Source organism: Triturus cristatus, chromosome 4_2 (assembly GCF_964204655.1).
Source record: "Triturus cristatus chromosome 4_2, aTriCri1.1, whole genome shotgun sequence".
Taxonomy (NCBI): Eukaryota; Metazoa; Chordata; class Amphibia; order Caudata; family Salamandridae; genus Triturus; species Triturus cristatus.
In genome coordinates this window covers 163,474,376-163,497,977 of record NC_140586.1, presented here as the reverse complement: position 1 = coordinate 163,497,977, position 23,602 = coordinate 163,474,376, and the positions used below count along the sequence as shown (strand labels likewise).

The window sequence follows — 23,602 nt, the reverse complement described above, 5'->3', positions numbered from 1 at the left end:
AGAAAGTTTTCAAGCTGCAAAACTACAACGACAGGTAAGAAACTATGCGTTTTGCAGCGTGAATCTTTCTGGATTCACTATGCTGTGCATAGACTTTGTAGCGGTTTGTCCTTATTGTGGTGGCTGGGTGGAAGATGATCTCTGGTTACTGAATATGTTTTGTAGAACCTTCTGTCCCACTTGCGCTTCCTTGTTCATTTGGATATCTACACAGTAGTGCTTAGTGAACGTGTGCACTGAAGATCATGTTGCAGCTTGGCAAATGTCTTGAATTGGTGTGTTAGCTAGTAGCTCCTTTCTTCCTTGTTGAGTGGGCATGAGCTGCTCCTTGTAACAGTTGTCCTGCTTGTTTGTGGCAGAGTTGTATGGTTTGTGCAATCCACCGTGCAATGGTATTTTTGGTAACTGGTCGTCCCAAAAAACTGCTGGCAAAGGAAACAAAGAACTCCTTTGTCTTTCTGCACTCCTTTGTCCTTTCTGTATGGTGCATTACCGCCCTCCTGGCGTCCAGTGTGTGTAGCGCCCTTTCTGTGCTTTTGGCTAGTTTTTGGAAAAAACTAGGTATTTGGATTGTCTGATTGATGTGGAACCGTGACACCACCTTTGGCATGAAGTGTGGGTCTGTTCTCATTACAATCCTATCATTGTGTATTTGCAGGTAGGGCTCTTGAAGTGTGAGCACTTGCAATTCACTTACTCTTAGTAGTGATGTGATAGCCACTAAGAAGGCTGTCTTTAGCGTGAGCATGTGCAGTGTAGCATTGTGAATAGGCTCAAATGGTGCCTTCATCAATTGCGTTAGCACCCAGTTGAGGTTCCATGCCGGTGCCGGCTTTCTGTTTGGAGGTGCGATTCTCTTTGCTCCTTCTAGAAATCTTTCTACTACTTGGGAGGTGAAGAAACTTTTCCCCGTTTCTCCTCTTGTGTAAGCCACTATCGCCGCTAAGTGCACCCTTAGGGATGTGTAGCTTAGTTTACTTTGTAATAGATACGTTAAGTATTTTAGTACTGTTGATTCCCTTGTGATTTTCCCTTGCAGTTTCTCCCTAATGCACCATTTGGAGAATCTTTTCCACTTTGCTACGTAGCACTTTCTTATGGTAGGTCTTCTTGCCTCCCTGAGCACTGCCATTGTGCTTGCCGGTAGTTTGAGGTGTGCAAATTCTAGGTCTTCAGGAGCCATGCAGCTAGGCTGAGGATCTCTGGCTCTGGGTGCAGCACCCTTCCATTCTGTATTCTTAACAGGTCCCTTCTTCTTGGGAATCTGTGTACTGGTGCTTGCGCCATCTCCACTATTTGTGAGAACCAGGACTGGGCTGCCCACTGAGGCGCTATTAGTATTAGCGACATGTTGCTGATTCTGCATTTGCTCAGTACCCTGTGTATCAGTGGTTTCGGGGGAAAAGAGTATGCAAATCTCTTTGACCACTTTATCCATAGTGCATTCCCATGTGACCGATGTTCTGGTTGTGTGGATGCAAAGTGTTGGCATTTTGCATTTTGGTGTGTTACAAATAGGTCTATTTGCGGTGTCCCCCATTTCTGGAATACTTTTTGTATTTCTTGTTGGTTAATCTCCCATTCGTGGGATGCTGACGTCTGCCTGCTGAGTTGGTCCGCTTCCACATTGTCCTTCCTTGGGAGATGTATTGCTAAGTAGGTCTATCCTTAGAGGAATGGCCAATGTCCATATTTCCTGTGCCAGCCCTGATAGTGTTACTGATTGTGTTCCACTTTGCTTTTTGATGTAGAACATGGTAGTTGTGTTGCCCGTTTGGATCAACACCCTGTTTCCGTACAGCTGCTTCTGAAAGGCTCTTAAGGCTAGGAACACAGTTTTTAGTTCTAGGTAGTTGATGTGTGACTGCATCTTGCTGCGACCATAGTCTCCTTACCTTGAGTTTCTTCATGTGAGTGCCCCACCCTAGCTGGGAGGCGTCCGTTGTGATGGTTACTGTTGGAGTTGGTTGTGTGAATGATTTCCCCTGTGATATGTTTTCCTCGTTCCACCACGCTATTTCCTGATGCACTGCGTGTGTGACAACCACTAGATCTTCCCAACTCCCTGTTGCCTGTGACCATTGCTGCTGTATCCATTCCTGGAATGGTTTCATGTGGAGTCGAATATTTTGGACTAGGTGGATGCATGACGCCATCATTCCCATTAGCTTGCTCACCGTTCTCATGGTCAGAACTTGCCCCTTGCGGTAAAGACGTGTTTCCTTCAGTATTGCCAATGTTCTCTTCCTGCTGGGGAACACTTTGGCCTGTATGGTGTCGATCTCCGCCCCTAAGAATATCTTGATCTGTTCCGGCTCGGTTGACGATTTTTTCCAATGGATTGAGAAACCCAGTTGGTTCAGTGTTTGTACGACCTGCTGTATGTGTTGTTTGCAGTGGCTGTACGAACTTGCCTTTACGAGCCAGTCGTCGAGGTAGGGATATACGTGTATTCCTTGCCTTCGTAGGTGCGCTGCTACTGCTGCTAGGGACTTTGTAAACACCCTTGGTGTGGATTTGAGCCCGAATGCCAGTACTGTGAACTGGTAGTGAGTTTGGATGATCACAAATATTAGTAGACGTTCATGCTTGTGGTTGATGGGGATGTGTAAGTACGCGTCATTTAAATTCTATCGTTGCCATGTAATCCCCTTGTTGTATTTGTGGTATTACCTCTTGTAGGGAAGTCATTCTGAATCTTTGTGTCTTTATGAATTTGTTGAAGAACCTTAGATCTAGGATAGGTCTTAGTGCTTCGTCCACCTTTGGCACGAGTAAATAAGTGGAGTAGGCCCCTTGTTCCTTTGGTTGTGCGGTACTACCTCTATCTCTTCTTTGCTGAGCAGTTCCTGCGCTTCTAGTCTCAAGAGTGAAAGTTCCTTTGCTGAGTGTGCCTTGTTTCTTGGTTTCCTGTTTGAAGGCTGTTTTTCTAGCTCTATACAGTATCCGTGTTATATGATGTTCAGTATCCATTTGTCTGTTGTGATCTTCCTCCACTCTTGGAGGAAGTCTCTTATTCTGCCTCCTACTGGTGTTGTGTGTTGGAGGTATTGTTTGTTGTGAAACGTCAGGTTTTTGTTTTTCTCTATGTCTTTCTGCCCACCCCGAGGTGTTGCTAGGGTGGGTTTTCATTTTATTGTGAAGTCCCTTGGGAGCAGGCTGCTGCCCTCCTCTCCGTGTCTGCCCTCGACCGTTTGAACGCCCTCGAAAGGACTGTCCCCGGGGCTGGTATTGCCAGTTCGGCTGCTGCTGTCCCTGCTGCTGCTGGCCTTGGTTGTTCCCTTGATAGCTCTGATAGAACGTCTGGTGCGATGTAGTAGGCACGTTGCCTCCCCTACCACTTGGCCTTCGCACAGGTGTACCCCTTCTCATCCCTCTGAACTGCATCGCTCCCATGGACCTTGTTGTCTCATTGTTCTTTTTGAGCTGGGTTAACTTGTCGTCAACTGGTGTGCCAAACAGTTGCTCTCCGTTAAAAGGTGTGTTAAGGATGTTGTTTTGCACCTCTGGCTTGAAGCCTGAAATTCTAAGCCATGCGTGTCTTCTCTTGGTCACCCCGATCATCATTTGTCTGCTGGACTTGTCCGCAGCATCCAAGGCCGATTTGAAACATGTATTTGCCATGTTTTTGCCCTCTTCTACCAGGTGAGCTGCCCTTTGTTGGTACTGGTCTGGTAGATGCTTTAGGAGTTGCCCCACTTCCTCCCAGTGCTTGTATGCGTGCCTGTTGATCAGGGCGTTGGAGTTTGCGATGCGCCATTGAATTGCCACACTCCACTCCATCTTTCTCCCCACGAGGTCCATCCTTCTACTCTCCTTGTCTGGAGGTGGCCCGGTGTTTGTGGGTACATTGGCCTTTTTCCTAGCCATTGCTGTAATGATGGAATTGGCTGGCACTGACCCCTGGATGTATGCAGGGTCCTTTGAGGAATGTTTATACTTTTTCTCTGTTCTAGGAGTCACTGCTTTGCATACTGCTGGTTCTTTAAAAGCATCCCTTCCCTGGTCCAGCACACTAGGGAGCATGGGCAGGAACTGGCTCCTAGTCTGTTGAGGCAGCAGAGTTTTCAGGAGGAAACATGCCTTGGGCTTCTCTTCCTCCAGTTTCACCCCAATATGTCTGTGCAGCCTTTTGGACGACCATATTGTAGATCCCTATGTCGTCTGGTGGTGAAGGCCTCGAAGGGTTTGTGTCTAATCCTTCTTCCGGCAATTCGGTGTCAAGGTCATGCCACTCTAAGTCTTGTGCCTCCGTGGACGTCGAGTCCCGGTAGGTCTGCTGATCCTCGTCGTCTTCTCCCTCAAAATAATACAGGGCTTCTTCCTCCTGTTCCTCGACCGGTTCAGGCGTTTTCGGTGGTTCGGCGTCCTCGTCGTCTCTTTCAACTTCGAGCGCGGGCTTCGGCGGGATGGTGTACTGGCTCATCCTTTTGTCGAAGTCCTTTCTTCACTGCCGGATGCTGGCCATTTCGGCCTCGAGCCTCCTCTTCTTCCTTTTCATCTCGGCGGCCCGTTCGGCGGCGAGAGTTTACACGCTTTGCTTCGTGGTCGTCGAAGTTGTTGTTGGCCCTTATTTTCTCGGCGCCGAGGTGTCCTTTTAGAGGGCATCCTTCAACGACCTAGATTTTTTGTGGGCTTTCGCCGTCTGGGAATCCTTTTCGAAGGATCCGCTGGGCTGTTTGTCCTTGGGTGCTGTTACTTTCTCCGGGTGTTTCGATGGCAATGTTCCCTTCGAGGACTTTTTCTTCACTCCTACGAGTGTCGCTCGAGGACTTGACTTCACCCTTTCGAGTGTCGCTCAAGTGTCTGGGGGTCAATGACTCCCATACCTCCTTCGACGTCTTCTTTTGGACCTTGATGACCGTACAGTCCTCTGGACCTTCGGCGATGTTGTCCTCCTCTCCACTGGAGAGGCCCAAGTCCCGGAGCGATGGAGGTGGCCCCTGCCCCTGCATGGAGTGGTTCGCCCTTCTCTGCCTCTCTCTTTCTCTGAGGGTCTTAGGTGTGAATGCCGAGCACGAGTTGCAGTCCTCGCTGTTGTGGTCGAGAGGCAGGCAGAGGTTGCAGACTGGATGCTGGTCCTTCTGGGCATATTTGTGGTGACAATTGGTGCAAAACTTGAAAGGAGTTTTGTCCATTCTGGCGCTCAGGGAGCCCCCTGCGAGCACATTCTCCGTTGAACGTCGAGATCTTGGTCGAAAACCTTCTCCCTCGTCATCCCGGTTACCTGACCTGTAGTCGGGTGTGCTGAAAAGTGTGATTTTCGACGATTTTCTTCTCTTCCGTGGATTCTTTCTCCAAAAACTCAGGAACTCTTCGGTAACGATCCAGACCAAACGGCGGAAAAAATAATCTGATGATGGCGTCCAAAGGTGGGAGCTTCCGGAGGAAGCGCGTTGACGTCACGAAGGACACCAAATGGTGGTATGTTGACGCCCACCTGGGCCACGAAAAAAAAAAGAGAAGAAATACTACAATTTCGAACCCAACCACTAGATGGCGGAATAATGCACAGCATAGTGAATCCAGAAAGATTCACGCAGCAAAACTGGTAGGGTTTGAGGATACTATCGCAATCAGCACCTCTGCACCCGGACACACCAGGGCAGGTAAAACCGAACTGCTGGTGATTCTTTGGGCCTTGGTCTCTAAGCACCTTAAGTCCAGAAGAGTAACCCTGAGAATTGTCTGTAAGAGTGCCCATACAGTGAATATTTATCCAATAGGATACCATTACCTCATTCGAGGCTCATGCATCAAATCTGACAGTTGTGATTTTCTACTGTTTTTCCTGTAAAAATCCCTAACGTCTAAAATACGTACCTGATTCCAATGAGCTTGGAGTCAAAAATTATATAAAAATCTTTTATCATTTTAAATTGGTCTCGGGTTTCTTATGAGTGTGTGTCACATTTATTGACTCTGTGTGTACAACAAATGCTTAATACTAACTACCCTTTGGTAAGCCTAAACTGCTCGCCCACACTACTACAAAGGAAAGAATATGGGATTATTAAATTAAGCCCTGTATACCAATAAGGGTCGTTTGGACTTTCTGCATAGTGTACCTCATTTTGGTACACTACATAGAAAGCCAGCTTCCTACATCGGCCAGGCTCAAGAACAATACGTGGTAGTACACTTTGCCTGATTACCAACTATGTGTGCCAGCCAGTATTCTACACAAGGCCCTTCAAGTATCCAGGTCAGTTTTAACAGCTAAAAATAGGTGTAACCGTCTACACTTGACTGGCTTGAGTACTGCCAACTCATACCTTGAACCACCCAGGACATCCTAGGGCATGCCTTTCTCCCACTGACCTCTTTTGCTACCTTTTGCCCGCAAAAGTCAGGCTCAAAATCTCTGCCCCCTCCAGGTGCTCATACCTTACCTTCCAGGCTGTCCTCATGGCGAACGTTGAAGTTTTCATATGAATCATATCGGATCAGGGGGTCTGTGATGTTGTAGTCCACTGTCACGTCTGGATCATTGCGGAAGGTCTCCCTGCCTTTTCAGGAAGGAGAACAAGCATTAGAAGTGGATGGGATCAGGAAGATAAGGATGGTGCAGGGTACAAAGAGGACAAACTGGAGGGGAATAGGGAAGAGGACAGGCCAATAAATGTAGGATTGTGGAAAGGACATGCAGAAAGAGAGTTTGACAAAGAGATTTTTTACAGAGGTGAAAGACCAAGATGGGAGTAAAGAGAGACAAGAGTTGACACTATCATTTTGCTTTGATATTTGCTGAAATAAGAGGCTGTGCAGGGGAGATCTTCAGGGGCTGTACAGGGGAGATCTTCAGGGGCTGTACAGGGGGGATCTTCAGGGGCTGTACAGAGGAGATCTTCAGGGGCTGTACACAGGGGATCTCTTCAGGGGCTGTACAGAGGAGATCTTCAGGGGCTGTACAGGGAGGATCTTCAGGGGCTGTACAGAGGAGATCTTCAGGGGCTGTACAGAGGAGATCTTCAGGGGCTGTACAGGGAGGATCTTCGGGGGATGTACAGGGGAGATCTTCAGGGGCTGTACAGAGGTGATCTTCAGGGGCTGTACAGGGGGGATCTTCAGGGGCTGTACAGGGGAGATCTTCAGGGGCTGTACAGGGGGGATTCTCAGGGGCTGTACAGAGGGGATCATCAGGGGCTGTACAGGGGGGATCTTCAGGGGCTATACAGAGGAGATCTTCAGGGGCTGTACAGGGGGGATTTGCAGGGTTTGTACAGGGGGGATCTTCAGGGGCTGTACAGGGGGGGATCTTCAGGGGCAGTACAGTGGGGATCTTCAGGGGCTGTACAGGGGAGATCTTCAGGGGCTGTACAGGGGAGATCTTCAGGGGCTGTACAGGGGAGATCTTCATGGGCTGTACATAGGAGATCTTCAGGGGCTGTACAGGGGGGCATCTTCAGGAGCTGTACAGAGGAGATCTTCAGGGGCTGTACTGGGGGATCTGCAGGGGCAGTACAGGGGGGATCTTCAGGGGCTGTACAGGGAGGATCTTCAGGGGCTGTACAGAGGGGATATTCAGGGGATGTACCAAGGAGATCTTCACAAGGAGGGATCTAGGAAAAAACAGCACAGTGGGACCGAGGAACCAGGTGAGAAATCTGAGGAGCTCTACCTGTAGTAATGAGTCCTTAAAGAGAGCCTCTGAAAGGAGAGCAGAACCGAGGCCCTAGCACGGGGCTCATACAGACTAGACGTAGTTCGAAGAGACAGATGGCGCACAGAATCAATTCGGGTAGAGTGGAGCTGTTATAAGCTATGATTGGTGGGCTTCTCATCATGAGCCAATTAAAGATGGTGGGTGCTCAGTATGAAGGCTCTGGATTGATGGATGCTGAATAATGAGGTTCTGGTGGATATTCTGCTCTGATAGCCCGAGGACGGGTGGGTGCTTTATTCCTAGGCTCTGACTTGGTAGGTGCGTTATTCCAAACTGTGATTTGGTCTGTGATTCTGAGGCCATGAGTGGCGGCTGTGATATTCTAAATATCTGATTGCTGTGGCTGTACTCTTAGGTTAGGGTTGGTGGGTGATGCATTCTGAGGCCGATAGGTGGGTGCTGTATTCCCGAACCTCTGATTGATGAGTGCTGTACTCCTTGGTTAGGATTGCGGGCCTGTACTCTGAAGCTGAGAGATGGGTACTGCGTTCTGAATATCTGCTAGGTGATGTTTTCCTACATTAGGACTGGTAGGTGATGTATTCTGAGACTGACAGGAGAGTGTTGTATTCTGAATGTCTGAGTAATGGGTGTTGTACCCCTAAGTTAGGACTGGCGTATTGCATTATTTTGAGGCTGATAGGTGGGTGCTGCATTCTGAATGTCTGATTGATGTGAACTTTGTTCCTAAGTTAGGACTGGTGTGTAATGTAGACTTAAGCTGATGGGGTGTGCTGCATTCTGAATCTAATCGATAAGTGTTGTATTCCTAGTTTAGGGCTGGTGGTAATGTATTCTGAGGCCGATATACATGCTGAGACTGATAGGTTGGTGTTGCATTCTGAATCTCTGATTAAAGGGTGATGCACTCCTCGGTTAGGATTGGTGTATGTTGTATTCAGAGGCTAATCAGATGGATGCTGCATTCTAAAACTCCTATTTATGTGTGCTATTTTCCTAGGTTAGAATTGGTGGCTGTTGTCATCGGATACTTGTAGGTGGGTGTTGCTTTCTGAATCTCTGATTGATGGATGCTCTATGCTTGGATTGGAATTTGTGGGTGATGTATTCTGTGGCTGATATGTGGGTTCTGTATTCTGAATCTCTGATTGACGGATGCTTTATTCTTAAGATTGGGATTGGTGGGCGATGTATTCTGTGGCTGATAGGTGGGTTCTGTATTCTAAATCTGATAGATGGATGCTCTATTCTTAGCTTGGGATTGGTGGGTGGTGTATTTTGAGGCTGATAGGTGGGCTCTGTATTCTGAATCTCTGATTGATGGATGCTCTATTCTTAGATTGGGATTGGTGGGTGATGTACTCTGTGACTGATAGGAGGATTCTGTATTCTGAATCTCTGATTGACGGGTGCTACGTTCCTAGGTTAGGGTTAGTGGGTGCCGAATTTTGAGGCAGATGAGGGAAGGGGAGGTGCTGCATTCTGAACCTGATTGATGGGTGTTGGATACTCAAGAGAAATCTTAAATCTTCTCACCTTTGATCTTTTCTGGTCCAGCGGAGAAGATGAACTCTACGGCGGCATCAGATGGGAAGCGGTCATCTGAGGAGAGAAAGAAGCCACATAAGCAGACCTGGACACATGAGGACACTAAGAGCGGGTAAGTAGTCTTCCTATAACAGGAGCGCTCATGACATCTGTAACCACAAGTGTGCCATGCCTCATCCATCTATAACCACAAGTGTGCCATGCCTCATCCTTCTGTAACCACAAGTGTGCTATGCATCCTCATTCTGTAACCAGAAGTGTGCCATGCCTCATTCATCTATAACCACAAGTGTGCTATGCGTCCTCCCACTATAACCAAAAGTATGCCATGCGTCCTCCAGTTGTAACCACAAGTGTGCTATGCCTCCTCAGTCTGTAACCACAAGCGTGCCATACCTCATCCATCTATAACCACAAGTGTGCCATGCCTCCTCCATCTGTAACTACAAGTTTGCCATGCCTCCTCCATCTGTAACCACAAGTGTGCCATACCTCATTCATCTGTAACCACATGTGTGCCATGCCTCCTCCATCTGTAACCACAAGTATGCCATGCCTCCTCCATCTGTTAGCACAAGCGTACTATGCCTCCTCTGTCTGTAACCACAAGTGTGCCATGTCTACTCCATCTGTAACCAGAAGTGTGCCATGCCTCATCCATCTATAACCACAAGTGTGCCATGCCTCTTCCATCTATAACCACAAGTGTGCCATGCCTCCTCCATCTGTAACCACAAGTGTGCCATGCCTCTTCCATCTGTAACCACAAGTGTGGCATACCTCCTCCATCTATAACCACAAGTGTGGCATGCCTCCTCCATCTGTAACCACAAGTGTGCCATGCCTCTTCCATCTATAACCACAAGTGTGCCATGCCTCCTCCATCTGTAACCACAAGCGTACTATGCCTCCTCCGTCTGTAATCACAAGCGTGCCATGCCTCCTCCATCTGTAACCACAAGCGTGCCATGCCTCATTCATCTGTAACCACAAGCGTACTGTGCCTCCTCTGTCTGAACCACAAGCGTGCCATGCCTCCTCCATCTGTAACCACGAGCGCGCTATGCCTCCTCCATCTGTAACCACAAGTGTGCCATGCCTCCTCCATCTGTAACCACAAGCGCGCTATGCCTCCTCCAGCTGTAACCACAAGTGTGCTATGCCTCATCCATCTGTAACCACAAGCATGTCATGCCTCATCCATCTGTAACCAGAAGTGTGCCATGCCTCTTCCATCATGAGGCCTGTGACATTTCATCTACAGACCAGTGTTTTAGGGTGTGCAACTCTTTAGTACAGGCAAGCTTGCAGATCTTCATGCAAGATTTGCAAACAGAGGCCTGAATACCAGTTGCGGTGCACACGTATATCAGACAGGCCAGTGGAGCAGTTGCAGCACACACTATTTTACACAGAAAAGACAGTTGGACAGTGGCAGTGCGCACACAACTTTAAAGGAGACCTCAGAAAATGCTGTGCATCTGAGATCACACAGACAGTCCTGCAGATCAGTTGCAGTGAAAACACACATACATTATTTTACATAAACATGCTTGCATTTCAGTTGCAATGTATACACACAACAGTCCTTCAGAGTTTACAGACAAGCCTGCAAATTACATGCAGCGGGAGCATGTTCAAGGACTGGTAGGCCGAAGACACATGCCTAGTAATTGCGAACGCAACAAAGCTGTCTAATGTCATCACAGTGTGCTGTACACAAAGCACTCACTATGCCGCACACCATTCCTAGATGCCCTGGGTGGTAAGACATGAAGAGGAACAGAGAGCCAGTGCGACAGAGGCGTCTTTAGAAATATCAGAAGTGATACTAGGTTCCAAAATAAAGACACTCTAGCCCTAGTCTGAACCTAGTATGTAAGTTCCATGGGTCTAGTACAGACTCACATACAGTGTGTCGAGGAAGGTCAGTGACTGGATTGTCTGAGCATCACATACTGTAAGGGCTTAATACATGCAGGTGATTGCCGGAGGTGGGCACTGGCGCTCCTTTTTAATTGTCATCTACTAGACAGCACATGCGCTGTCTGTTGAGAGATGCATTCTTAGCTCACAGTGAGCTTAGACCCCACCTGCGCTTACCATTGGTTAGCTTTATTGTCACTCAGATTTGCTTGATTCGTATTCGTTAGCATGTGTAGACATTCTGTGCTCGTCCCTCCCCTTGAGCATGGACACATTACTTGTGTCCTTCCACTGCTCACTTTTAAGGTGCTACGTTTTTCTTTTTGTATAAGCACTCGACGAGAGTGCTTCTGTTCTGTTTTCCAGTTGTCTCCCTCGTATACTTCCAGAACTGGCTTTAGTGTGGTAGCACCGGTCGCCAATCTCGGGGTTGCGCTGTATTTTAAAATGTCCGATGGAGGTAAAAGCACCTGCTTCAGAGTACCCTGTGCTCTAAGCAATTTCCAGGCAGTAAAACGTCATGGTAACTCTGGTAATTAATGCACCAGCTGGAAAGAGATCAGGTCTCTCTAAATCCCCATGAAGAAGTGCAGAGGGTTAATGTGCCTGCGGCAAAGAATGTGTACCATGCAGATCACAGAATTGTTTTTTAAGCAGATAGCTTAGTGATTAACTGTTTTTGTCAGATCGATTCTCCTGCTACTTGCAGTTCATAAGTCACAATCCTAATAGAGTACAGTGAGCTATGAACTAGCATCAAAGAGCTGCATACAAACTGCAAGACATCGGTTAGAAGGGAAACAACCTTTATAACGAAGTCATTACATCGCACAATTCCATATACAACGCAGTCATTACAACGCAACATCCTTTACATCGCATGTCATTACAACGCAGCCATTACATCGGATGTCACTACAACGCATGTCATTACAATGCATGTCACTACAACGCATGCATTACATCACATGTTATTACAACGCATACCATTACAATGCATAGTACCCCTACACTATCCAACACTTACCCTACTGTTGGACTCACTGGCGTTAGAACAGTCATTTTTACCCATACACTATCCAACACTTACCCTACTGTTTTACCCACTGGAGTTAGAATAGTAATTTTTACCCCTACACTATCCAACACTTACCTTAAATGCAATGTAATGGTATGTGTTGTAATGGTATGCGTTGTAATGGTATGCGTTGTAATGGTATAATGCGATGTAATGGAATGCGTTGTAAATGTAGTTTCTAAAAATGCATTGTAATTAACCCCGGGGGTAGTACTCCGCTTCGCCCACGGAGTGTACGTAGCGCTGCCTGCTTCACGGTTTACGAAGTAGGCGTAGCAGGCAGCGCTACACACACGCCAGGGTGAAGCAGAGCTGCCTGCCGCCCGCCTCCCACCCGCCCTCCATTTAAAATAAGGTAAACTATGATAATAAAAAAAAAAAAATGCCTTACCTGCAGCGCGGCGTCCCGGGGCTCCCTCTTCCTCGTTGACGACAACTTCTTTTCACAAATGCGCATGCGCGGACGCCCCCGCATGCCCATTTCTCGCGAGAAATGCGCATGCGCGGGCGTCCGCGCATGCGCATTTGTGAAAAGAAGTTGTCGACGAGGAAGAGGGAGCCCCGGGATGCTGCGCTGCAGGTAAGGCATTTTATTTTATTTTTTTATCATAGTTTAACTTATTTTAAAAGGAGGGAGGGCGGGAGGCGGGCGGCGTGTAGTGGGGCTACGTGGAGCGCGCGCGTGTGCGTAGGTTTGGCCACACTACGCGATGCTCCACGTAGCCCCACTACGCCCAGGGTTAATTGTAATGGCATACGATGTAAAATAATGCCTTGTAATGGATTTTGCGATGTAAAACCTGCGTTGTAAATGTTTGCGTTGTAACGTCATACATTCAGGTTAGAATTTTCCCCAGTCTTTCGTTATCTTCTGGTTACTAAAGAGGGTTTGTTTGGATAGAAATAGATTATTAGTAAAGCCAACCCTAACCACTATGTTACGTTTTGAATCTTAAGTTTGTGCTTCTCCAGACCAATCACTCTTAAAATATAATGCGTACAAATATGGATGACATGTGACACCTACATGTTGCAGTCCTCACTGTCTTATGTAAGATTTGCTATAAACCAATTAATACATGTATGATTTCTTTATAATGTGTGTGTTGTGTGTGTTGTAAAGCGCCCTGGCTTGCTACATGCGTAGCTCTATAAAGGGAATGAAATGTATTTGAGATAAGGTCTATGTAAAGATAAGGGGCTCCACTGGAGGGTGGTAGTGAGGGAATCCATGGAGAAGTAGGTCACTGGAGGGGGGGGGGGGGGGGGGGCAGAAAAAGATTGTCACACTGGGCACCACCAGTGCTAAAACCGGCCCTGGATAGTTCTCCCCAGTGGCGGCCAGCATGGCTCGAGGGTGGTGTGCAGTCACGGGTGGGGGAATATTTGGGGGTTCAAGCGGGGGGGGGGGAGGGGTGTATTAAATTTTTAAAAAACATACCTTGAGGCCAGGTCTCGTGTTTCTACTCCTGCCCTCGGCTCCAGGAACAGAAAGCAGGCAGCCAGGCTCCCTCCTTATAGCCAATTACAACACTGCAATTTAGCATTGTGATTGGACTTGGCGCCGTGACACGGCATTCAGCCAGGGGCTGGAGGGATGGGCATGTTCTCCATGCAGGCTGTAATGCAGCCTGCATGGAGAACGGGAAAAGTATGCATGACCGGTTTGGGCGGCCCGAGACGGCCGACCAAACAGTCATTGCGCACTTAGGAGTGTGCAAACCACTCTTTCCCTGCTCAGAGACCAAAGCAGCCACACCCGTCCGCCCATCCGCAAAGCAGCAGGACACGAAGCATAACATTATAATAACTCTAAGTTATTCTCTTTTTATGTTTTTATGCTTAAAAGCAGTGGGGCGATGCTCCTCTGCCATAGCGGGGGAGCGGCCACTGCGAGTCCACCCCCGACCCCCACCCTCTGCGCTTAATTGTTCCTCTTTCTCCTCCATGTGCTTTGCCCCACTCCCAACACGTGACTTTCTCTTGCTGATCCAACGTGCGTGGCGCGTGCCTACAAAATTACGAGGCCAGGGTCTTTCTCCTTAGCCATGCTGCACAACTTTAGGGATGCTGTACAGCAGGCGTGCAATGCCCATTGGGCTCAAGGGGCTTCAGTCCCCCCGCCCCCCAGTGTGTGGCAGCCCGGGCTGGGACAGCTTCCCGGGCACAACACAGCCGCACCAGAGTACTTCACAGGTCTTAAAAAGACAATTTGCTTGTTAATGAGGCTTTGTTGTTTTCCAACCCTTCTAAGAGCCCCTGCATCTCCACTCTGCCTAGTGGGGGAAGAATTAGTCCTCACCCCCCCCCCCAATTATTTTTTAGCCCCCCCACCCCCCCCCCCCCCCCCCAAAATGTGGCTCTAGTTGCGCCTGTGCTGTGCAGTATGGCCAGAAGCCGTTGCCAACGCCATTCGGTACCAAAGGCTAGGCCTATTGGCTTTGCAGATGCTTGTGGGACTCACTCGAGAGTTAGTTGATAAAGACGAGACACAGGTGTAGGGTGGTGGAGGAGAGAGACACCTCTCCGCTGAGGTGTGAGGGCAGCCGCGCTGGCAATGCCTCGCGCAGCGGAGTGTGTGCAGCCTGACACTTTCCCAGGACAGAGGGGCGCACGCCGGGGCACGCGCGGGATCTGGGCGGTGCATGTTTATGGAAAGGCGGCATTTGTGCTCTGAGGTGAGCTCAGTCGCCCCGAGGCACTTCTAGCCGCCAAGGTAATCAGAGGAAAGCACCCCGCGCAGGTTTCACTCGACCACACGACAAGTGGCCGCGTGTGTACATCTGCAGCTCAGGAAAGTGGAGTTTCGCCCCACCTTATTAACACCATCCTATAATCAGAGCGCTCGAGTTGTTTGTCAAAACAGGGCCATCATTTCGAAGATCCTGGGTGGGCCGCTGTGGAGGTTAGTGAGGGAGTGCGCAGCCTGTGCCAGCATTACAACATGTGCTGTGCACCAGGTGACCGTACACATACATATACACTGCGCACATCACTATGCGCCTCTCCTGGACCGAGCAGTCATTCACAAGTACGCTGTGCACACAGTGATCACGTCTTATGCACCTCTCCTGCAGGTGACAGGCACTCATTCACATGTACGCTGTGCACGCATCGCGCCCTGTCTGCACTATGCCCCTCTCCTGCACGGGCATTCATTCACATGTACGCAGTGCACACATCACACAATGTCAGTCCCGTGCAACTCCTCTGCACGGGCCACTCATTTACATGCCCTTAGACCACAGCAAACAGGGTCGACATGCTGCTCGCTGGGTGTATCGCACATCTCCTGTAATTAAGCACTCAGTTAAGTGAACACACTCAGTTAAGTGAACACATTGCTAACACAATACAGTGTCGACATGCGGCTCATTTGGTATACCACAACTCTCTTGCTGGGAACTCAGTCATATGTACTGTTAAGCACATCGTTGCAGGGTCGGCATGCTGTTTACCTGGTGCATGACACGCATACTGCATGCACATGGGCAGTCAGTGTTGACATCATGCAGTGTTGGCGATGCATAGCAGGTGTATCACGCATCTCCTAGAAACGGGCCCTGATTCACATGTACAGACAGTTTGGTCATATCATTCAGGCTTGCTGTTCACTCGGTGTATCACTCACACCTCTCCTGCACACCGACACACACTCCGTAACATGTACAGTTTAGTGTCAGCATGCTACTTCCCTGAGGTATTACACTCCGCCTGCACATGGGCAATCAGTCACTTGCCCACTCGTCACATTATGCAGTATTGGCATGCTTCTCGCTTGGTGTCTCACACCTCTTTTGCACTAAGTTACTTGTATAGTTTAGCTACATCATGCAGTGTTGGCATCCTGCTGACCTGGTGTACTGCACTTCTGCACACGGGCACTCAGTCACATGCACAGATTGCCCACTTTATGCAATGTAAGCATGCTGCATGGGTGGTGTATCCCACATCTCCTAGGAACGGATATCCAATCGTATGCACATTTTGGCCACATTATGCAGTGTTGGCATGCTGCTTGTCTGGTGTATTGCACATCCCCTACAAACAGGCACTCAGTCACATGTATACACTGGTCATGCACTGTCGGCTTGCTGCTCGCCTGGTGTAGTAAACATCCCCTAACAAGCATTTACAATGCAATGGTCTCGGCATTGTTAAAGTTAGAGCTATTGGCATTGCTCATGACATTATTTTTGTTTATGTTTTTGTTTTTAAAACATTTAAAGAAACGTCATTGTTATTTACAATGTCAATAGCTTAATCACTCTCAAATGCGAGACCTATTGCATTTGCACCCACACAGAGCCACACACAAAGCCACCCACACACACAGAGCCACCCGCAGAGCCACTCACAGAGCAACCCACACACAAATAGAGCCACCCACAGAGCCACCTACACACACACACACACACACACACGCAGTAGCCCACTGACCTATTTACATTATGTGGTTTTCCGCGACTGTATAACATCGGCACAGCAGGCTTTGTAATCTGAATTGGCGATGTGCTGAAAAGGCTCGAGTGCCGTACGTGTTTCAGGCACGACGCCAGGCCTCTTGGTAGATATTAAAAAGCATTTGCTGTCCGTACCGTGTCAGATATAAATAATCATCTGTATAAAAGTTCCTCGGAGTAATCCGCATCCTGAAGACATAATAGCTGGTGAATAAGTTTGCCATAGGATTTCAAGCACAGCCTTTAAGGGACACCCCTGTTCTTTTCCGACCCCCCAAAACCAATGCTTTCAAATAGTCTTCTACGACTCACAAAGCACTGCAATGGCTAGTGGTGTTCAGTAGTATTAACAAATACTCCAAGAAGAAAAGTAGGAGTGAAGATCCCAAACCACCCACCCAGCCTCCTGTGATTCTGCGCAAATCACTTAATCTCTGTCCCCGTGCCAATAAAATGACCTTGAGTAATGTAACCTACTGCTAATGTAAAGCGCCCCATTCCCCTTGGGCTGAGCTCACACTATATAAACAGAATAAATTAGCTTCCAGGAGACCCGAGGTTATAGAGGCCACACAAGTTCTCGAGCCCTGCTACTGGAATTTAGTTAAGTTTTTTTTCTATAAAACTTCAGATAATGGGGCGTAGTTACAGACCCTTGCACCGCCTGTGCACCGTATTTTATTCTAATTGCATTTATATTTCATTTCATGCGCAAACTACATGCCAAGAACAGATGCATACTGGTAAGTAGCATATTCGGTTCGAGGCATGTGGGCTGCTGAATTCATATCTGTGCATAGATTATATAGCAGTCCCTTCATTTAGCGGCGGCTGTCCGTGCCAGCTGCAGCAGTCTGAAAAAGAGTTTTGAGAACAGCCTGTCCTACAGCTGCCTGCTGTCTTGAGTGTACATCTACATAGTAGTGTTTTGTAAATGTATGTATAGTATGTATAGTGGACCATGTGGCTGCTCTACATATCTCCTCTAAAGGAATATTTCCCAGGAAAGCCATGGAGGCCCCTAACTTTCGTGTGGAGTGGGCTCGTGGAGGAATCGTTAGTGTGCGCTTAGCTTTTTCATAGCAAATCTGTATACACTTAACGATCCACCTAGCTATTCCTGCTTTGGAAATGGGGTTGCCTTTGTGCTGTGGAGAAAAGGCAACAAACAGTTGTTTTGTCTTCCTGAAAGTCTGTGTTCTGTTAATATAGTACATGAGAGCTCTCTTGACATCAAGTGTGTGGAGCATTCTCTCTGCTACATTCTCAGGATTAGGATAAAACACCAGTAGTTCTATGGATTGGTTCATATGGAACTGCGATATCACCTTGGGCATGAATGTAGGGTTGGTGCGTAGTACGACCCTGTTTGCATGAACCTGTATAAATGGCTCTTGAATGGTTAGTGCCTGGAGTCCACTAACTCTTCTTAGTGAAGTAATGGCTACTAGGAAAGCTACTTTCCAGGTTAGAAATTGAATCTCACAGGAGTGTAGAGGTTCAAAAGGTGGTCCCATGAGTCTGGTGAGGACCACATTTAGGTTCCAGACTGGTGAAGGTGGGTGTGTAGGAGGAATCACTCGTTTGAGTCCCTCCAAGAAGGCTTTGATGGCAGGCACTCTGAACAGTGAGAGGTGCTGCCTGTTCTGAAGGTAAGCTGCCAGTGCGGTTAAATGTATACGGATGGAATTGTATGCTAGATTGCATCTGTATAAGTGTAATAGATAACAGATAATGTTCTGAGTTGATGCATCCAGCGGATTGATGTCATTATTTTTACAATAAATGACAAATCTTTTCCACTTAGCCGCATAGCATGCTCTGGTCGTGGGTCTCCTTGCCTCCTTGATGATATTCATACATTCTGGAGGCAAGTTTAGGTAGCCAAATTCTAAGATCTCAGGAGCCAGATCACCAGGTTTAGCTGTTGCGGATCTGGGTGCTGAATCTCGCCATGGCTCTGCGTTAAAAGCCTGGGTGTTAGCCGCAGTCTTTGATGCGGTACCACGGAGAGTTCTAGAAACGTGGTGTACCATGGCTGGCGTGCCCACGTTGGAGCAACCAGGATGAGCGTCATCGAGTGTTGCCTCAGTTTGCGTGCCACTAGCGGTATTAATGGTGCCGGGGGAAAAGCGTACGCAAATCTGCCTGACCAGTTCATCCATATCGCAATGCCCTGCGACTGTGGATGTGGGAACCTGGCGGCAAAGCTTTGGCATTTTGCGTTTTCCCTTGTGGCGAATAGGTCTATCTCTGGATGACCCCACTGCTGGAAGTACGGTTGGAGTACTGATGGATGTATCTCCCATTCGTGCATCTGGTGGCTGTGTCTGCTGAGCAGATCCGCCATTTGGTTGTCCTTGCCCGGGAGGTGTTCCGCCATGAGGAAGATGTTTCTCTGAATGGCCCACTTCCACATGCTCTGAGCCAGATGAGACAACTGTGGAGAGTGTGTTCCTCCCTGCTTCTGTATGTAGTACATGGCAGTCATGTTGTCCGTCCGGATCAACACGACTTTGTTGCACAAGTGTACTTTGAATGCCTTCATTGCTAGGAAGATTGCCATCAGTTCCAGTAGGTTGATGTGCATCCCCCTCTGCTGTGTTGTCCATAGTCCCTGCACTGTGTAATTGAGTACATGAGCTCCCCATCCCTGGAGAGACGCGTCCGCCGTCAGTATGATTTGTGGTACAGGCTCTTGGAACGGTCGGCCCTTGGCAAGGTTTTGTGGATTCCACCAATGCAGAGAGTTGTATGCCCGACCGCTGACCAACACTAGGTCTTTCAACTGTCCTTGAGCCTGATTCCACTGACGTGCTAAGCACTTCTGAAGCGGGCGCATATGTAATCTTGCGTGCGGGACTATGAAGATGCAGGAAGCCATCATGCCTATCAACTGCATAAACACTCGTGCCGGTAGTCAGTGTTGAGGTCTGAACTTTTTTATTAGCAACTGCATGCTGTTGATCCTCATGGAATTTGGCTGTGCCTTGGTTGCCAGAGTGTGTATGGTCGCGCCTAGGTACTGCCGTATGTGGGCGGGTTGAAGGTGGGACTTTGGATAATTCAGTGAGATACTTTCTGTGTGATGGGTGTATGGGTATATGGAAATACGCATCTTTGAGATCTAGTGTTGCGAGAAAGTCTCCCTGACTGAGCAACGGCAGCACCTGCTGCAGGGTGAGCATGTGAAAATGCTCTGATAGAATGTAATGGTTCAGAGGTCTTAGATCCAGTATGGGTCTGAGAGACCCGTCCTTTTTGGGGATCAGAAAATACAGTGAGTACACCCCTGATCCTTGGTCTTGTACAGGCACGAGTTCTATGGGTCCTTTGTGGAGCATACTGAGCACTTCCTGGTGCAATAAGTGCAAGTGCTCTGCGGACATAGGACGGTGTCGTGGTGGTATGTTTGGTGGAGTGGATGTTAGCTCCAGACAATAACCGTACTGGACAATTTCTCTCACCCACCTGTCTGTAGTGATGGATTTCCAGACCGGCAGGAACCGTTGGAGTCTCCCCCCGACAGGTGTTATGTAGTCGGGGGGCAGTGACAAGGCGTCACTGTTTGTTGGTGGCGGAGGACCTGGAGCTGTTGTTTCCTCGGCCTCTGCCCTTGACGTTGTTTCCACGGTATCCACCTCTGTTATTCTTATTATAGGTGGTCTGTGTACCTTGTTTAGTGTAATGCGACTGTTGGGAGTTCTGGCCTCTAGATGGTCCTCTGTTGGTAGAGCGACGAAAGGACCCACTCCTAAACTGCTGTGATTGCAGAGCCCCCATAGACTTTGCAGTCTCTGTATCTTTTTTGATTTTTTCTAGGGTGGTGTCAACTTCGGGGCCAAAGAGGGAGTGAGGGTTGACAGGTTGATTGAGTATAGTTGTCTGTATCTCTGGTTTGAATCCTGAGATTCTCAACCAAGCATGCAGTCTTAACAGGACGCTGGTGTTAATAGCCCTAGCTGCAGTGTCAGCTGCGTCAAGAACGCACTTAATGGAAGCGTTGCTTATGAGCTTCACTTCTGTAATTAGTGACTCTGCTCCTTCCTTATACTGATCTGGGAGGTGCTGTAGCAGTGTCTCCAGGGTATCATAATGCGCCCTGTCATACCTAGCCAGAAGTGCCTGAGTGTTGGCAATTCTCCATATGTTAGCTGCCTGTGCAGCAACTCTCTTTCCTGATGTTTCCAAGACCTTAGACTCCTTGTCAGGGGGAGGAGCATCACCCGTTGTCTGTGAGTTGGCCCTCTTCCGAGCATTGGAAACCACCAACGAGTCCAAAGGCAGCTGGCCTCTTATGTAGGTAGGGTCCACCGGAGCTGGCCTATATTTTTTCTCAATCCTACGGTTTAGTACTCTCGCCCTTGTGGTCTCCTTAAAAATGTCAGTAGCCTGTTTTAGGACACCCTTCAGCATGGGCAGAGTCTTAACAGATCTTTCTGAGGTAGAGAAGGTATCCATCAGAAAGTCCTCCTCAATAGGATCCGTGTGGAGCTGTACATCATGGTTCTCAGCTGCTCTCTCAATTAATGCATTGAAGGCAGCAGTATCCTCAGTTGGAGATGTCTTCACCGCATATGCTTGTGTGTCTGGAGCAGTATGTGGGTCCCCTGTACCAGTATTGTCCACCCAAGGTTGGTTTTGGTCTTCAGGGTCAGTGGTTAATGGATAAGTGCTCTCATCATCACCAGCATCCCCTGCATCCACATCAGACTGTGTGGGTGAGAATGACTGAGGCTCCTGGCTATAATATTGAATATGTTCCACAAGAACTGGTGATGTGGTTCCCCTTTTCTTTAATGGAATTTTGTATGGCTCCATAGATTTCTCTGGCACTATCTTTCTTTTATGTATTGAAAGTTGACCAGTCCCTGCATAGATAAACTGCCTCGGCTCCTCATCTTCTTGAGGTACTTCAACAGCTGTTTGTCCCATTGATACCCCTTTTGGCGCTTCGACAGTTTTCTTCGTGTCGATACCTTTCTTCGGTTCGGGACCCTTCTTTGCGTCGAACATCTTCGGTCGTACCGCCGGTGGTAATCCGAACTTGATGTGCGTCGACGCGGTCTGAACCGTGCTGCCCGTTTTCGGCTGCGGGGCTGTTTTCGTGCTGAGCAGCGAAGCCCTGTCTTGGATGCGTAATAACGACTCCGACACCGTCTTCTCTAAGAAGGGAGATGGTGTTGTCGACTCGACATGGTCCTTTGAGACCTTCTTTGTAGTGGCATGGAGCCCCGTACCAGACGTCGGTTTCTCGACACGAGGACTGGGAGGGGTCGGCTCTTGAGGGTCGCCCTCTTTTTCTGTATCGACGATCCTCAGTGCCGATTTTATCGGGTCGACCACCTTGACTGGGTCCCCTGTACCAGTATTGTCCACCCAAGGTTGGTTTTGGTCTTCAGGGTCAGTGGTTAATGGATAAGTGCTCTCATCATCACCAGCATCCCCTGCATCCACATCAGACTGTGTGGGTGAGAATGACTGAGGCTCCTGGCTATAATATTGAATATGTTCCACAAGAACTGGTGATGTGGTTCCCCTTTTCTTTAATGGAATTTTGTATGGCTCCATAGATTTCTCTGGCACTATCTTTCTTTTATGTATTGAAAGTTGACCAGTCCCTGCATAGATAAACTGCCTCGGCTCCTCATCTTCTTGAGGTACTTCAACAGCTGTTTGTCCCATTGATACCCCTTTTGGCGCTTCGACAGTTTTCTTCGTGTCGATACCTTTCTTCGGTTCGGGACCCTTCTTTGCGTCGAACATCTTCGGTCGTACCGCCGGTGGTAATCCGAACTTGATGTGCGTCGACGCGGTCTGAACCGTGCTGCCCGTTTTCGGCTGCGGGGCTGTTTTCGTGCTGAGCAGCGAAGCCCTGTCTTGGATGCGTAATAACGACTCCGACACCGTCTTCTCTAAGAAGGGAGATGGTGTTGTCGACTCGACATGGTCCTTTGAGACCTTCTTTGTAGTGGCATGGAGCCCCGTACCAGACGTCGGTTTCTCGACACGAGGACTGGGAGGGGTCGGCTCTTGAGGGTCGCCCTCTTTTTCTGTATCGACGATCCTCAGTGCCGATTTTATCGGGTCGACCACCTTGACCTTGGTCTTAGGTGCCGTCTTTTGTGTCTTCGGCTCCGACGGCTTCGAGGCCTTGTTGCCGATTAGAGACATTTTCTCTTTCGGTTTCGATTTCGGTGCCTGTGCCTTCAGTTTCGATTTATCTTGATCGAATGATGGCGCTTTCGATACCGATGGCTCTTTAGGACAGTTCGAAGCCGGGCCTTTAGGCGGGGCTGTAGAACGAGAGGAAAGATCTTGGGTAAGGCCGTGTGGAGATCCCTCGACCTGAGCCTTATCGAGTGCCTCTTCGGTCCCTGTACCGACATTTGGGCCTAGCTCATCTTCCGAGCCATCTTCCTCGGCCCCAAGGGCCTCTTCGTCGTCTCCTACCTTGTCGACGACATCATCTTCCTCTTCATCTACTAGACGCTCGTCTTCGGCATCATAGTCGGATTCACGCTCCGAAGCCGGATCCGATATTCCCTCCTGAACTTCAAGGTCCACGACCTCTTCATCTTCGGTCCCGAAGATGTTGTCCGGTTTTGGCACCGCTTTCTGCGCCTCGAGCCGAGCTGCTCGACGAATGCGAAGAGTTTTCTTCGATCGGAACCTGGAACACACCATACAGGTGGCTGCGTCGTGTGTTGGAGAGAGGCACTTGTTGCACACTGGGTGCACGTCAAAGCGAGAATACTTAGCGTTGCAAAGAGGGCAACGCTTAAAGGGGTTATTCGATTTCTTTGGACTATTTGATTCCATCGTCGATCTCGATCGGGCCTCTGGTGTCGAAGGGCAAACGGCTAACTTCAATGCTCTTCTTGAGAACTAACTCGACAAAAGTACTTGGCGCCGAATGAAAACAATACCGACGAGTTTAAAGGCCTTTTGGCCTAATAA

At 48.6% G+C, this 23,602-nt stretch overlaps 1 protein-coding gene across 6 annotated transcripts in view; it reads right to left on the bottom strand.

Moving 5' to 3' along the window:
* The window catches only part of TNS2 (tensin 2), a 345,238-nt gene that overhangs the window by 75,073 nt on the left and 246,563 nt on the right, over positions 1 to 23,602 (bottom strand). For all 6 annotated transcript variants that reach the window (XM_085600920.1, XM_085600922.1, XM_085600921.1 and 3 more), the window contains 2 exons: positions 9,164 to 9,229; positions 6,393 to 6,509 (listed from right to left, as the gene is read on the bottom strand). In XM_085600920.1, the coding sequence (XP_085457046.1) occupies positions 6,393 to 6,509; positions 9,164 to 9,229 (183 nt within the window). The remainder of the gene's footprint in view (positions 1 to 6,392; positions 6,510 to 9,163; positions 9,230 to 23,602) is intronic.